Source organism: Montipora foliosa, chromosome 3, assembly GCF_036669935.1.
Source record: "Montipora foliosa isolate CH-2021 chromosome 3, ASM3666993v2, whole genome shotgun sequence".
Classification (NCBI taxonomy): domain Eukaryota; kingdom Metazoa; phylum Cnidaria; class Anthozoa; order Scleractinia; family Acroporidae; genus Montipora; species Montipora foliosa.
This window is the reverse complement of record NC_090871.1, coordinates 11616473-11626472: the sequence shown is the minus strand read 5'-3', so window position 1 is coordinate 11626472 and position 10000 is coordinate 11616473. Positions and strand designations below refer to the sequence as shown.

General features: G+C 39.5%; 1 protein-coding gene across 1 annotated transcript in view; it reads left to right on the top strand.

Annotated features, from left to right (window-relative positions):
• Positions 1 to 10000, top strand: part of LOC137996765 (solute carrier family 28 member 3-like) — a 50306-nt gene that overhangs the window by 23563 nt on the left and 16743 nt on the right. The window contains exons 3-8 of the mRNA XM_068842345.1: positions 941 to 1082; positions 1406 to 1597; positions 6032 to 6193; positions 6633 to 6889; positions 7104 to 7272; positions 9603 to 9782. Coding sequence (XP_068698446.1) covers positions 941 to 1082; positions 1406 to 1597; positions 6032 to 6193; positions 6633 to 6889; positions 7104 to 7272; positions 9603 to 9782 — 1102 coding nt within the window. The remainder of the gene's footprint in view (positions 1 to 940; positions 1083 to 1405; positions 1598 to 6031; positions 6194 to 6632; positions 6890 to 7103; positions 7273 to 9602; positions 9783 to 10000) is intronic.

The window sequence follows — 10000 nt, the reverse complement described above, 5'->3', positions numbered from 1 at the left end:
GTATTACACTGGATAGAGTGTGAGACGCGCAAAGGCTGGCACCATCAGTACTGTGTTGGCTTCTGTGACAGTAACAATGACAGTGACTGGAAGTGCCTCCTCTGTGTTGCAGAGGATCTCATGTAGTTGAGGCTGGAATGTTTATGGTGTAGGGATGTATGCACTGAAAGTTATTTCAAGGGCATGATCACACGTTTACCCCCAGGGAAGGGCTATTTGACAGCAGCATTTAGGCTGAAATGTCAAATCCCCCTGGGTCTGCCCGGCCCCCTCCCCTGGGGCTAAACATTGACAGGTGCATTATTTCACCGCCACCTGTCACCCTCCACCCGCCACCCGTGGAAATGTGCTGCCTCTCTGTATTCCATTTAAATTGTTTGGGTCACCTACTCGATTTGTTCTATTAACTATTTAGGTGTACGAAACGTACTCCACACAATTACAGAAATTGAATTCAAAATACATTTTTTCTATTCTAATGTCTGTAACTGAGCCATAAATTAGTATTTAAATCCTTTAAGTATATAATGATATTTTGTGTGAGTTAAATAAAAATTGACTTTTACAGTGTGTATGTCAACAGTTAAAGTTTATCATTGCATCATTGAGTATGAAGTTTAAACTTATCTCAGTTCTGTGCTTCTGTTAATCATTTGCATACTTGAATGTGTGTTTACCCTCACTGACTCCCCTCTTTTGTGTAATTTCTCCAAACTTGGCAAACACACTTTTAATGTAATGCTCAAAACACAGTCTGAGGTCAGTGCCATCACCTTTTGCTGGTTTTTCTATGATCTTTTTTTTTCATTTTTAAATGGTTTTATGACTGCATCGCTCTTAGTAGGGTGGTAAATACTGGGCATCAATGAAACCAGAAAAAGTAATGTGTCCTTGAATAGTTTGTTTTCTTTTGATTCATTCATTAATTCATTCATTACAGGGTTTTCCTTGTCCTTATTCTGGCTGCTCTTGGAGTTTTCTTTGGCCTCGACACTGCCAAACAACCTCTACGCTTTATTTCCATTTCTGGATTATTTTTCAACATTTTGTTTTGTTGGATATTCTCTAAGCACCGTAGAAAGGTAGGTGTTTTGGTGCACTTGCTTTGCTTTAGGCGTATCAGAGATCATCTACTGCCAGTCTTGTACATGTAGACCTCTCTTCAATTAATTTTATAATTTAAAACTTTATGGAAAGCTTCGATTTCATCCCACGACCATATCCATCGAAATTAAAAAATAGAATAGCCTGTCACATTTTAAAATGTTTTCACTGTTATGTGGAAATGGTAACTTTATTAATTTAGCTATAGCACAATAACTTGAATCAACTTTTTCCCCTTCTCATTTTGGGCACTGTATTAGTTACTAAACATTTTTTGAAACCATAATCTGACCTCTTTTAGGTTAAGTGGCGTCCTGTCATCTGGGGTCTTGCTCTGCAGTTTGTTTTTGGTCTTTTCATTCTACGCACTACGGTTGGTTTCCAAGCTTTCAAAGGAATTGGTGACCAAGTTGCCCATTTTCTTGATTATGCTGATGTGGGAGCCAAATTTGTGTTTGGAGATGAATACTTGAACCATTTCTTTGCTTTTAAGGTATGTTCATATTTTAACAAATAAATTTTATTATTCTTTTGAATTTGTGCTAATGAGGCCATCTAAAGGAACATTTTTTGTGTTTTGTCCATGAAACATGGCCAGTTGCTGTAATTAGTGCAAAGACAAAAGAATAATTTTTTGGCTTCTATTTAATATGTAGATTTAGCCAGGCCATAAAGCTTAGCTCCCGGGTTTTTTTTTCTTACTGGCTGTAGGGTTAGTGAAAATAAAAGGCTTTTGAATTTTCCGCGTTTTGGTGTTTCTGGTTACCGCTTAATTAAATCTTTTTCTTCGCTTTCCTCTTAAGAAAAATTCATTGCCTAACTAGAAGAAAACAAACAAATCCTCACCGAAAAAACGGAAAAGGAAAAAAAAGTCATTTTTTAGAGTCAAATGTCAAAAGTTGCAAAAGCCAGCGAATAGGAATCACGCTAAAATTAGAAATCGCAGACATACTAACTCGTGATGTGACAGATCGGCGTTAGGAAATTTTGTGAGTTCAAGGTCAAAAAAGAGTTCTTGATGAGATCATTCACACGTTGAAGGTCCGATCGTTGCGCCACACGGGAGACCATCTTATCAACCACTCTTTTAAATCGGGTCCCCGGTAGGTGGTGTGATGCAAACCGTAACTGTCCATGACTTCACAGGCCCCGTCTTTCGTCCAGAGTCCTAACCAATATTGTCCGAGTTCACCTCGAAGATCAGTATTGACGATGCACGCCGCTCGTGTCGTTTCGGTCGGATGGGACAGTAACCTATCGGAAGGATGCACGCCGTGAAACACACGTTTGAGGATCTGACCGTCCAAAGCCAGATGACGAAGGGCCACGTCACTCAAAAGTACAAATTCCATACTTTGAATAAGGGAACTTCATCGACGCACGTTATATAGAATCCCGCCCTCGTCGATCTGGAACACGTTCTCGAATCCGCCCCATACCAGCACGGTGATGTTCTTGTTCAAGGCAGCCTGAAAATCGATTTTCAAGCACAGATTACAGCTTGTTTAGGATTGCGATAAAATGGCACGTCCGCATCTCTGTCGGGCAAGTTGTTGAAAGCAAGCAACGTACAATTTTTGTCCTGTCCCCACTCACTAGGTAAGATCATCTTCGGACGATGATACAGCAACAACCCACTGACTTCCAAGAAGCGATGGTACCCCAAGGTATCTTTCCGGGCATTGGCTCCATTCAATTCCAAGGCTGGGTACGTGTATTCTCCCTCGTCGATGACTTGACGGATACGGATCACGTCAAAATTCTGCAAGGCGAACGGGTAATACTCCAGATTCCCATTAAACTCACGACTGTCCAGCAACCCCACGAGTAGGCATACGTATCGGTCTGTTCACTCATCAAGGTGCCATTGAATCGTAAATTCATCTGCTTGAAGATCGTGTGACCCAGGTTGTTGGTCACGTAGACAAACTTGGTATTATTGGCATCCCAGGTACTGTTGGCATCGACCACGATCCTGTTGGTCGACGCCGAATTCAACTTCAATTCCACTTCCAAGTAGCTCCGGTTCAAATCGACGAAATCGTCCAACGCTCCCACCATTGCAGAATCATTGCAGTTATATATATATACGATTATCTTGTAAAACATTTAAATAATGTTACACTCACTATGGCTGAAGATGATGTTTGAAACATCGAAACATGGTGTTTCGGTGTTCGGTGTTTATATTTGGGTAGCGGTTTGATGATTCCAAGACAGGATTGAAGAAATCTGATAATTGGTCCAGAACTTCGGGAAATAAAGAGTCTTACAATTACCAAATTTAATCGAGGACCAGATGATTTCACCATCATTACCAAACTTGGGTTGCTCTTCACAAATAATATCAGACTCAACAGCTCGGAAGACTTCTCCTCCATTGCATTTCCGGTCAGTTCTGAAGATAGAGAAGTTTTTGCGGAAAATTAGAATAGGTTGTTACTTCTTTGCTTTTCATTTCGACTCACAGCCTAAAACGATGTCAGGTTTATGGAGGTCGAGTAACGACTGACATTCTGTAGAACGGGACACACCCTTAAGACCGCTGCAATTTATAATCATTCCTTTTAAGCTGTTCTTGACTCTAATGGGTTTAGCGTTGCAACGTGGAGGAGATGATGCGTGTTGTTTCAAAGGCGTAGAAGTCAGATTTGAAGATCTTGGAGATGGAGATAAGACGCTGAATGAGTCGGTAGATAAAAGCAAAGACCATGATGCATTAAACAGCGAGGGATGGAAATTCTGGAGGCCGCATTAATGACAAATCCAGGTGCACGAGGATCTCCTAGAGCGTTGTAAACATCTTCGCTGATCCTACAACAGCACTGGATTTCGCTGTTGATTTGATTATACACGCTTCCGGCAAATGCCACACGGGAACTTCCAATATGGGCCAGGATTGGATTGGATGTCGCCGCTAAGTAGTAGCACGGTAAAGAAAAGTCTTAGTTGAGCGTCACTTTGCTCCTTGAAGATGGCGGACTTCTGGAATCGAGGCTGGTATAGGATCATCTTGTTATGAATGAAGTGGTATTTGGGAAACGTAGGCAAAGCAAAGTCCTGTATTGACAAATTTCGCAATAGCGAAATGTGTAAGAATTGAATGCATTTCCTCGCCGTCACCATGCGGATAATAGCAAGGGAAACTCAGACTGAAAATAATTTTTGTTCGGAGACACTCGTAACAATTTGATTAATTGTTTAAGCCTTTCCGTGCAGACCAATTATTGCAAGTTTTGTTAGTCTAAACTCATGAATGCAATCGAACTCACGCAATGCAAAGCTCGTGTCAGCATATGGCATCTTTCTTTATAATTTAAGCACCATATCATTGTGTTAACTTAACAAAATATAAGTTTGAGAAATAACTAGTAGGTCAACGCAAAGTTGATAGTGAAGGGAAAGTTCACGAAGAAAAAAAAAAGTTTTCTTGCGCAGTCATATCGCTATGCCGTGTTGTCGCTCTCAACCCTTTTCCGCGACTTTTGGTCGCTTGGTTAGGATATATTAAGCAACAATTCCTTTTACATACCCCAAAAATATCCGCACTGCGAGATGCGGACGATGTGAAATCAGTGAAAGCTATGTGTAAAAGCGAAGCTTCAGAAAGGAAGAGTCTATTCAAAACGTAAAGAGTCAAGCTAAAAACCGTTGAGTAAAACGAATTCTCGATAACATCACTGCTTTTAATACTCATTTAATGAGCCTCTGCGTATAAATTCTCACCACACTTGTGAAAAAGTTGCGTGATTTTTTTACACGCACTTTGGTGTATTTTTTTTACTCGCGTGTTTTGCGCGTGTAAATTGCGTGCCATATGGCGTATTTTCACACAGAAAACACGCGTGCAATGCTTACATACCCGCGGCCTCCAAAAAATACATTTTTTAATTAGAAGCCATTGGTCTACCCGGGCTCCGACTGTTTCCGGTGCACCCCAGACCCGGGCTCAGACCGTTTCAGACGCCGCTCAGGGATTCACAGTGAATTACAAATGCTACTACATGAACTAAAACGTAAAACATCGAATAACATCACCAAGTGCTTGGGACTTGGGAGTAGAGATGAACAATGATCAAATTGTAGCATCAAAAATGATCCGATAATTATCAAAATATGCGGATTATGCTAGCATTGCTACTTGGCAGAAATTGTGCCAGTTTGCTCAAATTATGCCAAAAATCATGCTAGCATAATCTATAAAGGCCTACCTACGGTGCCTGAGGAGTGTGTGGGTTAACCAGTCAAAAACCCTCTCCATTAAACAAGGCATGCATCTAATCACCGAAATTAATGATTCAACCAACAACATCTGAGAACAAAAGCAGTTTAGAAGATTGCTAAATGAGCCCATAGCTTGATTAGAGTCAAGTGTTATAAACTGGAGCACAGCAATGCTCAGTGTGTTGCTAGCTCTCATCAAAGTCAGTATTCTTATTAATAATAGAAACTTGTGCTTAGATATCTTTGTAAAACAAGCTACTTCTCTTTGAGGAGCCAAAAAAACAAAAAACAAAAACAATCTCTGGCTACAGAAAGTGACCTGATTCATTATGAATGGCTTCCATTCACAACAACATTATATTACTTTACTTACAAATGTTAACTTTCATGTAAGAACTCGACATATTTTACCATATTACTGTTGTCTGCCCAAATAATTGAGCTCTTTTAAATAATATCCATGTCGATTCAAACTGGCAAGCACTTTTACAATATTTTTACAGTTATGTAAAAAGACAGTTCATCATTCTCATCAATTATTATTATTATCATTATTATTATTATTATTATTAATTATTTGAAAAGTATCAATAATATTGCATTGCCATACCTCAGTCAGTGGTTGCTGTGCGTGACTGGTCCCCGGAATTATCAGAGTTGGGTTTATGTAGTTTCTGTACTTATGTTTTGTTTTACTTTTTAGGTTCTTCCAACCATCATTTTCTTCAGTTCTGTTATCTCTGTTTGTTATTATGCTGGTATCATGCAAGTTGTTATAAAAAAGATCGCTTGGCTCATGCAGATCACCATGAAAACATCTGCTGTTGAATCACTGAACGCAGCAGGCAACATATTTGTAGGACAGGTACTGTAGCAAGGGTTTCCAGCCTCGAAACGTCCTTAACCTCTTGGAGAGGAGACATCCTTAAATTTCATGTTGCTGTTGCCATTTTTCGTTTCTGTTGTTCTCCAATTCGGAAATGCTGTAAAATAATACATATACCATAGGGATGGGTTTCAATAGCATTTGAAGTTGGTGGCTGGTATATGTAGACTAACCGACTGTTTTCGTCGTTGGTTTGAAAGAACCTGTCTTCAGTTCCTTAGTTTACAGGAAAATGTAGCCAACTTCGTGCTGTTCTGGTAAATTATTGCCCAGAGATTGCATGACAAAAAAAAAGCTTATTACTATTATTATTATTATTATTATTATTATTATTATTATTGTTGTTGTTGTTGTTGTTGTTATTATTATTAATAATCTTCTATTGCTCTGATACCAATTTCCACTTTTTTTCAAACAGACCGAGGCACCTCTCCTTGTCAGACCTTTCCTAGAACATGTAACTATGTCGGAACTGCATGCCATCATGACCGGGGGGTTTGCAACAATTGCAGGAGGTGTGCTGGCGGCTTACGTTGAGTTTGGTGTCTCGGCATCACATCTGTTGAGTGCCTGCGTCATGTCTGCACCAGCTGCCTTGGCAATATCCAAGTTAATGTACCCTGAAACCGAAATTCCAGAATCTGTAAATGAATCAGAAATCGACATCCCAGAAAGGTAAGTCCTAAATGTTTATTTTATTTCTTCCACCGTTCTCCTCATTTTTAAACTTATGCACTCTTGTCCTGAAATACAGGCAACATATAAAACTTAATGTCTATTAAGTGTTCCAGGGAACTACATATTGTATGTTACTCCTTGAACCTTGAACGCAAACTTACATGTAAACTCCTAGGCATTTGGGACTGTTTTTTTTTTCACTTTTTTTCAGCACTGAAAGAAACGTGATTGAAGCAGCTGCCAAAGGTGCATCCACAGCAATTGCATTAGTTGCCAACATTGCTGCAAATCTGATTGCCTTTCTAGCATTCCTTGCATTTTTTAACGGAGTATTGTCATGGATCGGGTCAATGGTTGGCCATCCAGAATTCAGTTTTGAGGTTTGTTGTGCAACTATGATCCTCCAACCAATTGCAGATATGCTTACAAGAGGCTTTACTGATTTTGTATACATGTATAATGATATCTAAAGCAAATATGAGCTCTGTAACATCCATGAAGCAAAATTGTTTTACTTCGTTTTTCTGCTAAAAAAATATATTTTGATATTTCAAAGTAATAATTCAATAATAGTCGCTGCGTTGAAGTCGTAAGCTTGTACTATCGCAGGGCATAACAATGCTCTAGTTTTGAGGAGGCTATGGGTGCGTTTCTTTGGAATGATCCGAAAAAGAATCATTGATCCAAAATCAATTGGGTCATGGTGCATCAAAGGAACCGAAAAATCCTGTCCTAGAGTAAAACTCACCCTATGACAGTTAGCGGACTGTGCTTTTTATCCTGATGATGACCTAGTGCCGAAAAACTTTTTTATATACTTTTTAATGTAATTTTTAGCCTTGAAAATAGTTCAATTTGAATAAAGTTAAAATCGATAGGAAAGTACTTTTTTTTTCAATGATGCCCCTAGAATTTCTGCCAATTTTAATATTTATGATGAGTCCATCTGTTGTTTAAAAAACCTTAAACAAGCAGCAGTGTTTTATCGGGTTTAATATAAGCCCACCCAATATACAAGACATGCGAGTTTTTTTTTTAAGAGCTCCAAAAACATTCCACAAAAAGCATGTCCCTCGGGAGTCTAACAAAGGTTCAAAATGTGAGGGGAAGATGTTGGCGTACCAGAAAAACAAGTTGGGCCTCATAATGATTACTATTCTTTATAAAAAGAACTCTAATCAGGAATGTTTTATCGGTTTAAAGCTCATGCACTTACAGTGCGACGCGCCTTACCGTGGCCACCTAACAAAGTTTTTTACAAATTGTCCGCCAATCATGGTGTGTGAATTTGATTGACAGTCACGCCTCCTTGCAAAGTTCGCACAGTTGTAAGTTAAACACCGTTGCATGGGTTGTTGAGTTGATGTATTTACACGTAGTTGTCAAATGTGAAAGTTTGTTGGGTGGCCACGGTAAGGCGCGTTGCACTGTAAAAAGGCTATGTCACATTTTCACATTTTTCCTTTACTGATGAAATTATTGGTACATCACGAACAAAATGATTCTGAGCAAAAACAACCTTTATCCAGGCAATTTGCCATAAACTTAAAGTGCCTATAAACCCGAAAATTTTTTTTTGCTTCGAGAAATCTTTGTATCGCTCTGAGCGAAATGGCGCAAAAATTTTTGTTTTTGGTTAAAACCGGGTTTTTTTTACGAATTTTTAAAGTGCGGTTTTCTTTGCCCGCGACCGGGTAAAAGGGAGACTGGGCCTAGTCTCCCGGACATTAGCATCAGGCAAATCAACAGAGGAGACGCGTAGTTTTGTAGTTTTCCCTGCGTGCCGGTGAAAACAATTTCTGTTCGGTTGACGCTTGTAGCCAGCGTACGTGTTAATCAAGAAATGGCTTCGAACGACTTCATTCTGTCGTCCGGTCCACATACGGAAGTTTCAGAAATGGAAGATTACGAGCTCGAAGTTCAAGGTTCGCCAAACTCGAGCTTTGCGGCCAGCGATGAGGAAGACACGCACGAGGCATATGCTGACGATCCCCTAGCGGACGAAGAGTGGCTAGAGTTGTACGAACAAGAAAGAAAGGAGGAAGAGGCCCTAGAGAAGACACTCCAAAAGCGCCTAAATGGTACAGAAGAAGTCCGAGACTGGTAAGTTGTAGCGATCTCACTCCCATTTCTCAGGCATGGCTTCACCTCTGATGAAAGTCACAACTTGCGAAACTCACAGTCCGGGTTTTACGTCACGAATTACACTCCACCCATTCCCTTTCGGCAAGCTCACCAGCTCGGTAATGGGTTTTCGAATCTCGCGTCTCCGCCACTTTGAAAATTCGCAAAAAATTCCGGTTTTAACCAAAAACAAAAATTTTTGCGCCATTTTGCTCAGAGCGATACAAAGATTTCTCGAAGCAAAACAAAAAATTCGGGATTATAGGCACTTTAAAAAAACGTCGGGCCGACTTTTGTTAAAGATAATTTCCCAAATTCAGTCAGTTTTAATCTTGTCCATTTGTGTCCATCCATGCTTCTCTTTCCTTTTGCTGTATTTCTTTTATGTTGTTTAAAAGGTTGTAAGTGGCTATGGCAACGTTTCATTCTACTTGTTGAGCATTTGGGTGTCACGAGACTACATCATTTTGCGTGACCTAATCCACTCAACATTTTCTCGATGTTTTGATAGGCTGTTTGGTACATGAAATATTAATGAGTTTTTTTTTAATGAGATATTAAAACCTTTTCTTTTGCCTATTCATAGTTTATTTGTTCCTATGTCCTGCGCCCAGTGGCATACCTCATGGGTGTCGAATGGAAAGATTGTGATGTAGTTGCTGAACTTTTGGGGACCAAGACTTTCTTGAATGAATTTGTAGCATATATTTATTTATCTGACTACATCAAGAACAGGACAACTTCGAATGGCTTGCGGACAATATCAGTAAGTACCTTAATTTCAAATATCATTGATTGTGTGACAAATCATGGTAGCTTTAAAACTTGTCTCCAGTCTCTTTGGGCCTTGAATAGGATAAACAAAAATATCTGCAATAATTACATTGCAGATCAACATCTTTGACTAATACAACGTCAGCAAAACTAGCAAAGGTAATCCAGGGTTTGCATGTGAAGGCCTCACAAAAAAAGCTGGAATTTGAG